The 15,651-nt window shown below is 49.5% G+C and overlaps 1 protein-coding gene across 2 annotated transcripts in view; it reads right to left on the minus strand.

Annotated features, from left to right (window-relative positions):
* Nucleotides 1-15,651, minus strand: part of LOC140395378 (uncharacterized) — a 663,783-nt gene that overhangs the window by 319,715 nt on the left and 328,417 nt on the right. For both annotated transcript variants that reach the window (XM_072483065.1, XM_072483066.1), the window contains exon 7: nt 3,177-3,627. In XM_072483065.1, coding sequence (XP_072339166.1) covers nt 3,177-3,627 — 451 coding nt within the window. The remainder of the gene's footprint in view (nt 1-3,176; nt 3,628-15,651) is intronic.

Genomic DNA, 15,651 nt, shown 5'->3' on the forward strand with positions numbered 1-15,651 from the left:
CCAAGCGTGCAATCCTGGATCAACGATATGGCGGGGTTTATTAAATTGGAGAGGGTGAAATTTGCCTTGAGGGGATTGGTGCAAGGGTTTTTCAGGCAGTGGCAACCGTTCTTAGACTTCCTGGCAGAACGGTAGACAATGGTCAGCAGTAGCAGCCCGGTGGGGTGGGAGGTGGGGGTTCTATTTTATTTTTGTTTGTCTATACTGGGGGATCTGAGGGGTTGTATATATTTGCTATGTTTGCTATGTGTTTCGACGGGTGTTAATTTATTATTTATGTATAGGGGGCACTGGGTTGTTTTGTTTGGTATTTAATTCTATTGGGTTCCTTTTACATTTTGTTGTTGATATTTTGTGAAAACTTTAATAAAATTTTTTTTATTTTATTTTAAATGATGCACATTAAGAGGATAAGCAAATGGAAATAATGGAGTTCAAAAACAACAAGATCTAAAATTAGAAATAAAAAATCAATTACGCTCAGTTATTAAAACAAATTAATATTTCTCAATATTCCTCACCGAGGGGTTCAGTGCCAAAATGCACCACTAGCTAAATTACTGAGCAGTGAAGTACTAATGACAAATAGCTTGTATTTATGTAGCACCTTCATCGCAAACAGAAATCCAAGGCATATCACAGAAGTGCAAAATATAAACTGACATCAAGACAAAGATATCAGAGGGGATAATTTAAAGCTTGACCAGGGAGGGATGTTTTAAGGCCGGTTTTGAAATAAGGCAAGAGGTTGAGAGGCAGCGAGGTTTACAGAGGGAATCACGCAGCTTGGGGTATAATCAGCTAATGGCATGGAAGTCAAATGTGGGGCTAAAGGAGTGGGGATTCACAACAGCTCGGAGTTGGAGGAATGCACCATTCTGGTAAGTTTGCAGGGCTAGATGAGGTTACAAAGATCGGGGAGTGAGACCATGAATGGTTTTGATCATGAGTCTGAGCCAAATCAATGAGTGTCTTTAAGACAGAGATAGATAGGTTCTTGATTAATAAGGGGATCAGGGTTATGGAGAGAAGGCAGGAGAGAATGGGGATGAGAAAAATATCAGCCATGAATGGTGGAACGGACTCGATGGACCGAGTGGCCGAATTCTGCTCCTGTCTTGTGGTCTTACACGGTGATGGAGGATAGAAGGCAAGCCACAAAAGCATTTAAATAGTTGATTCTGGAGATGACAAAGGCATGGATGTGATTTTTGAAAGCAGATAGGATGACCCTCGAGCAAAGTCAGATGATGTGTCAAAGAGTTGGGACTTTGTGATGGGGCGAATATAGGAAGTTGTAAAAGTAAGAAGTAAAGAAATGAAGATGGAATACACCACTCCCTCAATAAGGATTATGGGCTCAAGTTTTGAGAGTTGGACTCAATCCTACAACCTTCTGACTCAAATGTGGGTGTGCAAATGGGCTATTTGGTTTTGGTCACTTATTTTCCTCGATGGTTGTGAATGTTTTGATATGACTGTTTTGTTTGGTTAATGTGTCTTCTATTGATATGTTTGGGTGATATTTTGGAGGCCCGGGTTCTATTCCCGTGTTCCTGTGTAGGAATCTGCACGTTCTCCACGTGTCTGCGTAGGTTTCCTCTGGATGCTCGGGTTTCCTCCCACAAGTCCTGAAAGACATGCTTGTTTGGTGAATTGGACATTCTGAATTCTCCCTCCGTGTACCAGAACATTCGCCGTAGTATGACGACTATCTCAAGATGGCACTGGTGTGGCGACTCTCTGCGAGCTCTCTCAGAGATCCTTTTCTTACATCTCCAATCACTGTACTCCCTATTGCATATTTTCTTTTCATGTACGAAATGATCTGTTTTAGTTTCACACAAAAATTGCCCTTCGTGCTGGGTGGGGTTACTGGGTTATGGCGATTGGGTGGAGGTGTGGGCTTGGGTAGGGTGCTCTTTCCAAGAGCTGGTGCAGACTCGATGGGTCGTATAGCCTCCTTCTGCACTGTAAATTCTATGATTCTAATCCAAATGAGCCACGGCCAACCACAGAATGCCGAGGTTATTAACATTAACTTTGATCGGAGACACTGGTAGATAGGGGAACAGATTTGACTTACTGGTAGTAGCCAAATACAATGGTTTCAGTCTTCCCATATAGCGCAAAAGAGATCACAACATCAAAGCATCAGCAGTCTTCAGCCTATTCATCTCTGCGGAGCAGCGGTTGATACTAAAGTTAGGCTAAAAGCGCATAAGTTGTTGGGAAGGTCGAGAAAACACGAAGAAATGAGAAAATGCAGATCGGATTCCTGCTTTAAGTTCAGTACTGTGATACTTGCTAGAAGCATGAGTGCGAGTGCTATAGAAGGATGGAAGTGTCTTCATATTTGTGTGTGTCCACTTGTCCATGGCTGAATGGTGTCTGAAATGAATTTTGTCTTTGAGGTGGACTGGGGAGAAAACATTTTGTAAAACTAATTAATGACAGCATAGTAGAGCAATATTACCGTTGCTAGCACATGACACACACCCTGTCTTTTCGTGGTTCTCAAGAGTGCCACTGCCATAAACATAGGAACTGTATCACCAATTTGTCCCTTCCGAGTAGCACATGAATGTTTGTTTGCTTGCAGGGCATATTAACAATATTAAGAAACTTTTCACAATTAATCTTGATGGCGATGGTAAATCGGGGGATGAATTAAATCATTCAAAAATATTTTGTAAGTTAAAAGAACACAATGTCAATGATCCTAATGATGATAATGCGATAGGAAGATGAAAAATGGAGCAAATCAAGGATGACAGCGATTTTTGCCCAATGTAGTTTGGCATGGGTTCAAAATGCATACCTATTTTGAGGAAACTCTGTTAGCAGAAATAAAAATAACCCACATATATTCTGTTGCTTGCAAAATGTCTTAGTTGGCTATAATCATAATAAAATTACCTGATGTCAGTTTTTGAGTGCATGTGGGAACACGGAACAATAGGTTCTTAAAATTGATCGATCTGTTGTACACTGGTAAATATTCTTTGCAATATATCCAATTATTTTGTGCACATATTTTAACATAAATTATGTGCACTTCACAAAATAGGCAAATGAGATAAATTAATTCTCTACCCCCTTACCTACCTTCTTTTTTATTATTATACAAAATTAAGTAAGTAAAGTACTACAAAAGAAGAAAGAATTATCAGTACCTTCCTTCTTGTCTAGTCGGTTGCTCTGCTTCGCCTCTCTCTGGACTCCTTATTCGTGTCCGCTTTCCCACCTTTCTGAGTTCAGCTTCATAAAATTCTCTATTGACTCGTGGATGGTCGGCTCTGCTGGTCATAGCTTCAACATGGTGACTATCTGTACTTGTTACTGTGCTGCCACTTGTTTCCGAATCCAAAGAGCTCATTGATCCGCTGATATGCGAGCCATTCGATAGCAGGCTGCTAGCAGATGGAAAAGGATCGCTGTACACGGGTGATGGGCAACGAGGAATGCCACCAGGTTCCATACCATGCCTGCTGGAAGAACTGCTGGTAGGTGAAAGGCCATGCACCTCTTGCTTCTGTTGGTCAAGGGGTAGTATTCTTCCTCTATCCACCTCATCTCCATTAACAGAACTATGATCAGAAACAACATCAAGGAGATGGACATTGCCTGTTTGAAGAAAAATTAAATTCTAAAGAGATGATCATGATTAAATAAGTAAACAATCCATTGAAAATCAGAGGACTTACAGCCCAAAGATCCACCTGAATTTGTTCTGAATCTATTCCCTCTCACGAACAGCGAAAAAGGTTTACTGCAATATTCATGCAGCAGCTGTTGATATATCCATTTCAAAACAGTACCATTTCAAAACAGTAGTCATGAAATTTCAAAGTATCAGAAACACTAGAAACCATGAAGATTTCTACATTATTCATATTTTGGATAGGAGGGAAGTTGTACAGAAAAAAGACATGGGATAAGGGCAAGGTTTGGGTGGTTCAAACGTTGATTGCAAATATTCTAAAGCAAAATATAAAAAATCAGAGCATCAACCCCAACAAATATTCTCTGTATACTATTCATATTTCATGCTGGAATACTAATAATAGAATGACCCTGGAGGCAGTGACGGAATTGATGACTATTTTATGAAAATAACCATGTAAACTGCACATCATGCACACAAATTATTTCCAATTTCTTCGAACGTCTACATTTCCAGCACATTGGGAGTGTACTCTGAATCATGTAGCTCCTTCAGGACTTCCGCTTGTGACCATGGAGTGATTGGTCACATAAAGGGCTGTTCCTGTTCAAAGTCACAGAAAAGGGCTCTTTTTACCCAGATCCGGGTGGAATTTTGATGAAAAGGCGTACGTGAAAGTTAGAGGAGTAGTTTACCCCTGGAATGGTACGTCTTCTGAACACCGGACCCGGCAGAAAACAGTGAGAGTATCGGTTGGAAAGTTGAAACAAGTCATGTGCTTCACAGACAGTCTCTTCCAGCATGCAGGCAGGGGAGGAGCAAGCTGTAAGGCCCCAGATATAGGAACTGATGACTTTTATCAAGGCGGAATTCCATAAACAGACGAAAGAAATGCATGAGGATCATGCAAAGGCCATTGCAGAAGCTGTGGCCCCCCTGAAGAGTACTTTGGAGCGGATGGAGGGGTGTTTGGAGATGCAGGGGTCACAGATTCGGGAGATTGAAGGAGTGACCCGGACCACAACGATTGTGTGGTGGCTCTGGAGGTGGAGGTGAGGCTCCTAGGAGACCTTTGTAAAACGTTTGAGGGCAAAGGTGGAGGAGCAGGAGAATGCCTCGAGAAGGCAGAACCTGCGAATAGTGGGCCTGGCTGAAGGAGTGGAAGGTGTGAGTGCCATAAGATAAGTTCTTGAAGATGCTGGATGGGCTGGTGGCAGAAGGGGTGCTAGATAAGGCCCCTGAAGTGGACCGAGAGCATAGGTCGCCGAGGCAAAAGCCTAGAACTGGGGAACCGCCACGGGCGGTGATCATGAGACTCCATAAATTTGTGGAGAAAGAGAAAATTCTACGGTGGGCCAGGGAAAAGCGTATTTGCGACTGGGAGGGAAATAACATCAGTATTTATCAGGATATCGGAGCCGAGTTGGCAAAACGGTAGGCAGGTTTAACAAGGCCAAGGCGGTGCTGTACCGGCAGCAGATCAGGTTTGGGGTGCTCTACCCGGCGAAATTATGGGTGACGTTCGGAGGCCGGGAGTATTATTTCGAGACCCCAGAAACGGCCGAAGACTTCATTAAGGAGCATAAACTGCGGGAGAACTGAGTGGACAATGCTTGGGAACCAGGGTGCTGGCACTATGTAATGGTCGGGAGCATGTTTGAAGTGAGTGTAGGGATTGGGGGATTTTCGCCTTTTTTTGTGGTGGGGGGGGGGGGGGGGTTCTGTTCAATGTTGAGATTGTAAGGAGTTGTAGGGGTGAAAAGTTTGTTTTATGGGACTGTTTGTGTTTAACATCTGTTTGTTTGCTTTTGGAGAAGGCTACCTGGAGTTCAGGAGAAGTCCTTGTTTGGGTGGGGGAGGGCAAGGCCAGCAGGAGGCCTTCTTCTTTGAGATGAGGAGTGGTGGGGGGGGCGAGGAGGAAGTCATTAGGGTGTGCCTTTGGCAGGGCAGCCATGCGAGCAGGTTATGCGTGAACGGAAGTGAGGGCAGGAGTTAAGTGGGGAAGATGACGGACGGTAGAGGGGATTGGAGGCGCAAGCCACCGGTAAGGTTGGTAACGTGGAACGTCCGGGGACTGAATGGGCCGGTTAAAAGGTTGCGAGTGTTCGGGCACCTCAGGAGCTTGAAAGCGGGGGTTGTCTTTTTGCAGGAGGCACACCTCCGTGTGAAGGACCAGGTTAAGTTAAGGAAGGGGTGGGTCGGGCAGGTTTCTCATTCGGGGTTTGATTTGAAATCGAGTGGTGTGGTGATTTTAATGAGCAAAAAAAAACTGGGATTCGTGAGTGCGAAGGAGGTGAGGGATCCAGGTGGGAGATATGTGATTGTGAGTGGGGTATTGGAAGGAGCACCGGTAGTGTTGGTAAATGTGTATGCCCCAAATTGGGATAATGTGGGTTTTAGGAGGGGGTTGCTGGCAGCAATCCCGGATTTGGTCACGTACCAGTTAATCATGGGAGTAGATCTCAACAATGTCCTGGAGCCGAGGGTGGATTGATCGAGCCCCAGGTCGATGAGTAGGGTACGAATGGCAAGGGAGCTTTTAGGGGGGGGGGGTTATGGAAAGGATGGGTACGGTGGATCCATGGCGCTTTCAAAACCCAGGGGGAAGGCAGTATTCCTTCTTTTCTTTTCACACGTCTATAAGGTGTATTCGAGGATTGATTACTTAGTCGTGAGTTGGGAGATTTTGGTTGGGGTGGAGTATGCGGGGATAGTTATCTTGAACCATGCACCCCACTGGCTGGATATTCGTTTCAGTACGGGACGAGAGCAGAGGCCGGGATGGAGGTATGACTCGGGGTTGTTGGCGGATGGAGGTTTTTGTGATAAGGTGCGGTTGGCGATTAGGGATTATGTGGAGTTCAATCAGAATGGGGAGGTGTCGGCGGGCATTTTTTGGGAAGCACTGAAGGCAGTGGTCTGAGGAGAAATGATCTCATTTACGGTTTGTGCGAATAAGGAAAGGAGTGCGGAACATGACCGTCTAGTGAGCGAGACAGTGGAGGTGGACAGGGAATATTCGAGGGTGGCTACCGTGGAGGGATTGGCGAGGAGGAAAATTTGAGGGGCTGACAACGGGGAGAGCGGTAGGGCAACTGCGTAGGGCAAGAGTGGTGCAATACGAGTATGGGGAGAAGGCGAGCCGAATGCTGGCGCACCAGCTGCGGAGGCAGGCTGCGTCCAGGGAAATATTGAAGATCCGGGCTGGGGCTGGGGATGTGGTGTCAGAGTCAGGGAAGATAAATGAGGCATTTAGAGAGTATCACCAGGGACTTTATGACGCAGACCCAGGAGGAGAGGAGGGGGACATGGGGTGGTTTCAGGACGAGCTGGAATTTCTCCATTATAAGGAATTTGCGGCGGACCTGGCACCACACCTGTTGGGGGCGCTTAATGAAGCACTGGAAAAGGGGGAGTTGCCGGAGATGATGAAGCAGGAGGTAATCACACTAATCCCCAAAAAAGGGAAGGATCCGGTGGAATGTGGGTCGTATAGACCCATATCACTATTGAACATGGATGTGAAAGTATTGGCTAACTTGTTGGCGGGGAGGATGGAGGATTGTGTCCCGGGGGTGGTTGCTTCAAACAGGCTTCGTGAAGGACAGGCAGCTCGCGAGTAATATAAGACAACTGTTGAATGTGGTGATGAATCCCTCGAGAGCTCTGGTACCGGAGGTGGTTGTGTCCATGGACGCAGAGAAAGCATTTGATCGGGTGGAGTGGCGGTACTTGTTTGAAGTTTTGGGAAGGTTTGGGCCGAGATTTGTGGCATGGGTGCGGTTGCTGTATGTGGCGCCAAGAGCGAGGGTGAGGGCGAATGATATGAGCTCACAAAGCTTTGACTTACACAGGGGTACGGGCAGGAGTGCCCGCTGTCGCCACTGCTGTTTGCGCTGGCCGTAGAGCCATTGGCGATGGCTCTCAGGGGGTTTGCAGAGTGGCAGGGGATAATGAGGGGACAGAGGGAGTATCGGGTGTCGCTCTCTGCCGATGACCTCTTGCTGTATGTTTTGGATCCGTTGGAGAGTATGGGAAGGATTATGAGCCTGTTGGGGAGGTTTGGAGGGTTCTCGGGATACAAGCTGAATGTAGGGAAAAGCGAGGTATTCCCAGTGAATGAGCTGGCACAGCAGGCTAATTTAGGGGGGATGCAATAGCGAGGGATAGGTTTAGGTACTTGGGGATTCAGGTAGCGAGGGAATGGACGGGGCTCCATAAGTGTAACTTAACGAAGCTGGTGGAGGAGGCCAGGGAGGATCTTAAGAGGTGGGATACACTGCACTTTAACGTTGGTGGGGAGGGTCCAAGTGGTGAAAATGAATATTCTGCCGAGGTTCTTGTTTATCTTTCAGGCTCTCCCAATCTTTATACCAAAGGCCTTTCTTCGGAAAGTGGACACAATCATCTCTGACTTTGTATGGCCGGGGAAGGTGCCGAGGGTGGGGAGGACCCTGCTACAGAGGCAGCATTGCCAAACTTGCTTCATTATTATTGGGCGGCGAATGTGGACAAGCTGCGGCGGTGGTGGAAAGGAGAAGGGGTAGAGTGGGCTAGGATGGAGGAGGAATCTTGTAAGGGGTCTAGTTTGAGAGCTATGGTGACAGCAGCATGCCAATGGCTCCGAGTAGGTATTCAGGGAGCCCAATGGTGCAGTCCACGGTGAAGATATAGAATCAGCTGAGGAGGCATTTTAGGGTGGAAGGGATGCCGGTGCCAATGCTGCTGTGCGAGAATCATGGGTTTGAGCCCCGGGGGGGGGGTGGATAGTGTATACAGGAGGTGGAGGGTAGTGGGGCTGGTCAAGGTGAGGGATTTGTATTTGGAGGAAAGGTTCGCCACTCTGGAGGAGCTAAGGGAGAGGGTAGAGCTGCCGAGGGGTAGTGAGTTCAGGTATCTACAGGTTAGGGACTTTGCACGAAAGGTCTGGAAGGGGTTCCCTAGATTGCCGGGATTACACCCTGCTGGAGCGACTGCTGCTTCCGGATGTTGAACATAGAACATACAGTGCAGAAGGAGGCCATTCGGCCCATCGAGTCTGCACCAACCAACTTAAGCACTATCCCCATAACCCAATAACCCCTCCTAACCTTTTTGGTCACTCAGGGCAATTTATCATGGCCAATCCACCTAACGTGCATGTCTTTGGACTGTGGGAGGAAACCGGAGCACCCGGAGGAAACCCACGCAGACACGGGGAGAACGTGCAGACTCCGCACAGACAGTGACCCAGCAGGGAATCGAACCTGGGACCCTGGCGCTGTGAAGCCATAGTGCTAATCACTTGTGCTACCCTGCTGCCCAGGACCTGATGTGGAAAGGGAGGGAAGAATTGGGGATATATACAAGTGGCTGGGGGAGCAGGGAGCAAGGAGAAATGGGAAGCGGAGTTGGGAATGTTGATCAATTGGAAAGTATGGAGTCAGGCACTGCGAAGGGTAAACGGGACCTCCTTTTGTGCAAGGCTGAGCCTGATACAGATCAAGGTGGTGCACAGGGTGCATAGGACTCGGGCGAGAATGAGTGGGTTCTTTCAGGGGGTAGCAGATGAGAGTGAGAGGTGTGGACGGGGGCCAGTGAATCATGCGCACATGTTTTGGGGTTGTGAAAAATTGGGAAGATTCTGGGCAGGAGTGTTCACGGTCTTAGCCAGGATAGTGGAAGAGGGAGTGGACCCGGACCCTTTGGTGGCGATATTTGGGGTTTCATAGAAGCCGGAGCTCATGGAGAGGAGGAAGGCCGATATCATGGCCTTCGCCTCTCTGATTGCACGGCGACGCATTTTGCTGGAGTGGCGGTCGGCATTGCCACCGGGAATAGCAGCATGGTTGGGTGACGTGGATGACTTCCTGCGGTTAGAGAAGATAAAGTATGAGTTAAGGGGCTCAGCAGGGGAGTTTGAGAAAAGGTGGGGGATGTTTGTGACCGTGTTTGAGGAGCTGTTCATCACAGGGGGGTGGGGGGGCGAAAAAGAAAAATCTGTACAAACTGTATAGTTGATTGTTTGGGAAGAATATTTCCTGGGGTGTTTATTTGCTGTAACCTACTTTGATACAAATTTCAATAAAATGCGTTTTTGTTTTAAAAAGAAAGAAAGAAAGAAGGAGCAATGGGTATGATTTGGACCTGTGGGGTCTTTGATTATGAACTTGCATGTGTAGTCTATACTGGAGGGCAGGCTTCTCCGGAAAGATTTCTAAGTGTGGTAGCGGGATCTGTCGCGAGCTTCCCAGCTATGCAACGATAATTGGTCCACTTTCCGAGGCCCCATAGCTTAAGCCGCAAATGAAGGTTTGCCAGTCGATTCGCCGTGACCGCACTCGTCAGCACCCCCGCTATCAAGCACTTAAACAGCTAACCCCATTCAGCTCGCTGAGACAACCAGCCACAAGGTCTGGAGACGTGGACCTTGGTCACCTGGATGCAGTCGAGGCCAGGAGGGATATCTTGTTCCCCCGAGGGTCCCGGAGAGTGAGCCACAGGGCTGCCAGTGCCGCCTGAGTGAAGTGGCAGCTGCCATCAGCTCAGGAAGCATGACCTGGAGGACTGGGCTCCAGGGCTGCAAGAAGGCCAATGACCTATGTTGGGCAGCACAGGTGAGTTGACTCCAATCGCACCCCCCCACTCCCCCCACAGACCTTTCCGCCCGTGACCATCCCTACCCCAACCCATGCAGCCCGCAACCCTCTCTTCACCCACCACTGCCACTGTGAACCATGCATGCAGCGAAGAATGCTCTCTCTGTGTCTCCGCAGGAAAAGCTCTCCCACAATGGCCTGGAGAGGGCCCAGGCTGGTGGAGGGGTGCTCATATAAGAATCCTCATGACCTTCGAGGAACGGGCCCTGGAGGTGATGGGGTGGCCAAGGACAGAGCAGTCACTAATGTGGAGGTTGGCGCACGCCGCAGACGTGAGGATCCACCGGGTTCCACCATAAGGACCTGTCAAACGTGAGCGGTTATTGCCATTCAGACGGCCCTAACCTCGCACTGACCAGTTGTTCATTCTCCAGCAGGTCCGCCAGCTGACGGCGCTAGTCCATCCCTGGTGTCCCCCTCACCTGCCTCCCATAAAGCACAGGGCTAAATCGCTGGCTTTTAAAGCAGACCAAGGCAGGCCAGCAGCACAGTTCAATTCCCGTACCAGCCTCCCCGAACAGGTGTCAGAATGTGGAGACTGGGGGCTTTTCACAGTAACTTGATTTGAAGCCCACTTGTGACAATAAGCGCTTTTCATTTCATTTTCATGAGAACCATGAGAATTTCATGAGACCACCTCGGAGGAGAGCTCGTGGATGCCATAATCGACGCATCAGAGCGGTCATCCCCCGCCGTCCACCAGCACAGAGAGACACACCTTGGTAGGAACGTTAGTGGTCAAGCTTCTAGTGAACAATCTGGTGAACACCACACAATTGCTTATGACCATCAGGTGGAGGCAGTAACGCCCAGGCGAGACAGCAGTCGGAGGTCTAGCCAGGCAAGCTGCTAGCCAGATGCTGAGCCTATGGACCAGGCTATCCCGGAGCTGATTGGGGACGTTAGGAAACGGCCGGGACATTCAGACGGAGATGTCAGCGATACTCTAGCAGGTCCATAACCGGTTGGAGGAGTCCCAGACGCAACGTGCGCAGGAGATGTTACGTGCAATGCGTGGCTCCGAGGCCAACACTGCTAGGGTGGTGACCGCAGTGGAGAGCTTGGTGCCCGACATCAACAGTATGATGAAGGTGTCCAAGGTGTGGCACAGTCGGTGATGGCCATGGCTGAGGGCCTCGGCAGAATGTCCGACTCGCTGGGGGACGTGATCCAGTACCAGGCTGACCTTGATGAGGTGCTGCGGGGCATGTCCCGCTCTCAGATGGGAATGGCAGGGGTGCTGTGGAGCTTGATCCAGTCATCGATGGGCATTGGCGAGGCATGGCAGGGCATGTCCCAATCACTGAGGAGCATCACCGAGGGCGTTGTCAAGATGGTGCAGTCATTGGAGAGCCGCCATGGCTGACGATCGAGATGACAGACCCCCCCCCCCCCCCCCCCCTCACCCCCCAGGTGGTGTGCTGAAGGGCACCACCGGAGCGATCGCGACATCAGAACCGACTTTTGGGCAGTGCGGTGCACTGCTCAATGGTAGCCTGGGTGGCCACATGAGCCTCATTGTGCCACCCTCTCCTTATTTGGAAAAGGCCTACGTGCCTGGGACAATGATAGCTGGGATCCGCCCAGCCATCGAGGTATCCGCCCCCTAATTGGCTAAGATCGATGAGGGTGATCAAAAAACCTATCGATCCATTGGACTTGGAGTAAGGACCGCCCAAAAGGGCGCAAAAGAGACGAAGGATAAAAAGCCCTGCGCACTGGAGATCGTTCTCTTTTGGACCGAACTGTGTGCGACCAATTGCAGCATATCAACTAGCCAAGTTCAAGGACCCCCGATCGCTACCTGAAGGACGAGCTCAGCCGAGACGAACCTGAAGACTTCCAACCGACCAAGTGGACCCGGATAAAGGCCTTATCTCGCAAAGTGCCGGTCACTCAAAGTTAAGTAAAGGTCATCTTAGTTGTTAGGTGTAGTTTAGTACGGAGCCACGTGTATTATTGCATAGAGATACAAGTCTTGTGTTATTAATAAGCTGTGATTTTGAGCTAACATACTGGTTGTGTGGTCATTTGGTCACTATAAGAAACAGTTTGTGGTTCACATAAAGGGCAAAAAGGCAACATTATCCAGGTCCTAAGTGGGTACTCCTTATCCTCCAAGAGCCAACTGGCCATCCTGGGGTAATCCTCAGAGGCTGGTGTCTGACTGCCCCAGCATGTAACTGTCATGTACACTCCCTGGGAAAGGTGCACACATGTGCATGATCTTCATGTGGTCACACACAAATTGTATATTAAGGGACTACAACCCCTTCCTGTAACATAGGGCACTCCCAGCTGAGCCGGTGCGTGCAAGGCGACGTGCGTGCAATCCATCAGCCCCTGGACCTGGGGCATCCCGGCGATGGCAGAGAATCCTACTGCCCAGGCATCTTGTTGGGCTTGATCCATGTCAAAGTTGATGTAGTTTTCAGCCCGGCAAACAGGGCATCTGTTACCGGTCAGAGGCACCTGTGGTCTATGGCCTGAGAGATGTCACACAGGTCCCCGCTCCACCCTTGGAATGATTCTGAGGTGTAAAAGTTCAGGGCTACAGTGACCTTGACAGTAACAGAGAGCGGGTGTCCTCCTCCTCCAGGAGGACATGGCACAGGTGCCGCACAGTCTCTTTGTTGAGGCAGAGCCTCCTGCGGCACAAGCTGTCCATCATCTATTCAAACATGTTGGGTGGGGTCCAGCACATGGGCTGCCACCGCCTCGAGCCTCTGCAGACGCTGCTACTGTCGCTATCTCCGGCGTCTGGCCACCCAGCCTACTAGCAGCACAACTAGGACCTGTTCTGCGGGGTCTAACATACCGTCCATACCGTTCAATATCTGTAAGGAATTGGGAGATGGTATTAGACTGATAAACAGTGGTGGCTACCACCACCGGAACCCTCCATTCCCCCGCTGATCTTCCCCACACCCGTAATTGCCCTGCCACACACTCCCGGGTGCCGTAGGCCCCCCTCAACGGACCCCAGACATCCGCATATAACTTCACCTGGAATGGGCTCTGGCCCCCTCCCCATAGCGCTCACCCACCCTTCGGCCGTGACCCCGGAGCTGTATCTCATCCGCTGGGTGTTCGGACTGTAGCCATCTGGGTACAGAAAAACTCGCAAAGCCTGGCGGGTAAAATGGACAAGCCAAGACTCAGGCAGCTCACAGCCTGAAATGCATATTCGTAAGCAGGAAATCCAGGCGGTATCGAAACTCCGTCCAATTAGCATGTTAATGGGGCTGATTAGCATTTGATGGGCCACCTTCCCCAAAACAAAGGACTGGTACTCAAGCAACCGGGATAGTCCCAGACATTTCGGCGCCACTCCCTGTTCAAGGGAAACGCAAACAACGGGGTCAGTGACCGCTTGGGACACGCCCAGCCATCCAGATCCCCGCCCACTTATTGGCTAAGGAATCGAATGGAGTGATCAGGGATCACGCAATTACTAAGGCCCAAATCGAAGGACTGCCCAAAAGAGCCGCCCCCCCCCCCCCCCCGGAGTGTAAGAAGAAGAGTTTGCCATATGTTCGCTCTCTCTTGCCGCTCTCCTGGCCTTGGTACCCCGGTCACGGCCATCGGCAATTGCAGCAACACCAGAAGCGAGTCCAAGTTCAACGCCCGCTACCAGACGGATGAGCCCAGCTGAGCTGCAGTTACTCCTTCGAACCCGAGAGATCCAGAATTGAACAGCGGCCACTGTTTTCTGACCCAAGCCGGGTGCCCAAAGTTAAGTACAGGTTGTCTTAGTTGGTAGGTGTAGTTAACTAGTAGTGTTTATGTTGCATGACTAATTGTGTGTAAATAAAGTACCCTTGACCTTGAACTAACTAACTGGTGTTTGGCTCTTTGATCGATAGCCGGTTGAAACTTGTGGTGGTATCATTCTATACCTGGCGACAACATAAGCATTCGGACGTAGATGACATAAAAGGGCACACTCACGGATTGCCATAATTGGAACAGAGCCACAGAAAAGACAGAGTAAAAGAAACGCACAACAGTTATTGCCGACATCTGACGGGACTCGACCCAGAAGTGACCGTGTCACTCCGAGAGAACCCACAAAAGCAGTTGAATTAGAATCCAAACTGGCAAAGTAAAAGAAACCACAAGCGAAACCAGTATCGATCAAACGTCCAGAATTCGGAAGTGTGTAATTTGCATGCGTACTAACAAAGGGATACAAGGTAAACTCGATAGATTTTGTTGCGTGAAACTTTCGGGAGTTGCGTAAACCGGAAAATAGCTTGAGCCGTACCCGTGTTTGCACCACCGCTTTATTCCCCCTTGTTCCAAATTTCCGGGAGTCAGAAGTATTTGTAGGGATGGCCATGAAGGCAATGGAATGCCTTATGAATCCACAAGAGCCCGAGGTCGCAGCGACCAATAGATCAGAACAGTGTCCCGTATGGGAAGAAGAGATTAGGAGATACCTAAAGGGGAGAAGGATGGCCCCTATGGCTTGAGTTTTGTGCGAATAAAGAGACAGGTCCTGGCAACATAGGACAGACTTGGTGGGACAGCCTGACCGAGATTCATAAAAAGAGTTTGACTAAGGTTCGTAAGCCGGTGGCAATTGTGTCCTGTCTGGCACAATTGCGAGGCACAGAGGAGGTCGTGTGGACGCTCCGCAAGCAGCTAGAGGAGAAGGAGAAAAGCAGAGAGTGAGACTTAAGTGAAAGCGAGAGATTAAATGTACAGCTCCGGGAGCAGTTAGCAGCGAAGGACAAGGAAATTGATGATGTCAAGAGGGCACATCAATCCTGTCTCGCCCACCTTAGCAGCTTCCAAATCCAATACGATAAGGCCTACCAGGACACACAACGTGCTGCAATGGTAAGAGAAGAGGCAGAGAATCAGGTACAGCACTTAAAAAAACAGTGCGATGATCTAAAAGCAGCCCTCCGAGCACTCCACAGTTCCACCACGGAACAGAGACAGAGTTCGGTGGACCATGCCAAATGCAGGCAGCAAATTGCAAGGTTGGGTTCCTTGCTATCAGTTCAAAATGGGTTTAGAGACACCTTTGGCCCACAGCTAGACCAGGAAGACGGCCCCAATTGTCAGGAACACAGTGAAACGGCCCAACGGTACGTAAGCAAGACCAAGAATCAAAATAGAGCCCCCCAGGCTCCGAAAAGAAAAGCGCCCGCACCACCGGCTGCAGAGGCAGCACCCAACCCAATGAACCCCATTACCACACCGCGCAGGGTTACCACGGAAGGCCAACCCGATTTTATGTACACCACCCAGTTACGAGATGCTCGCGAGAAGATAGATACTTTCCACCCCACATCGGACCCACATTTTTCGAGTTCGTGAAACAACAAACCCTCA

This window comes from Scyliorhinus torazame, chromosome 18 (assembly GCF_047496885.1).
Source record: "Scyliorhinus torazame isolate Kashiwa2021f chromosome 18, sScyTor2.1, whole genome shotgun sequence".
NCBI lineage: Eukaryota > Metazoa > Chordata > Chondrichthyes > Carcharhiniformes > Scyliorhinidae > Scyliorhinus > Scyliorhinus torazame.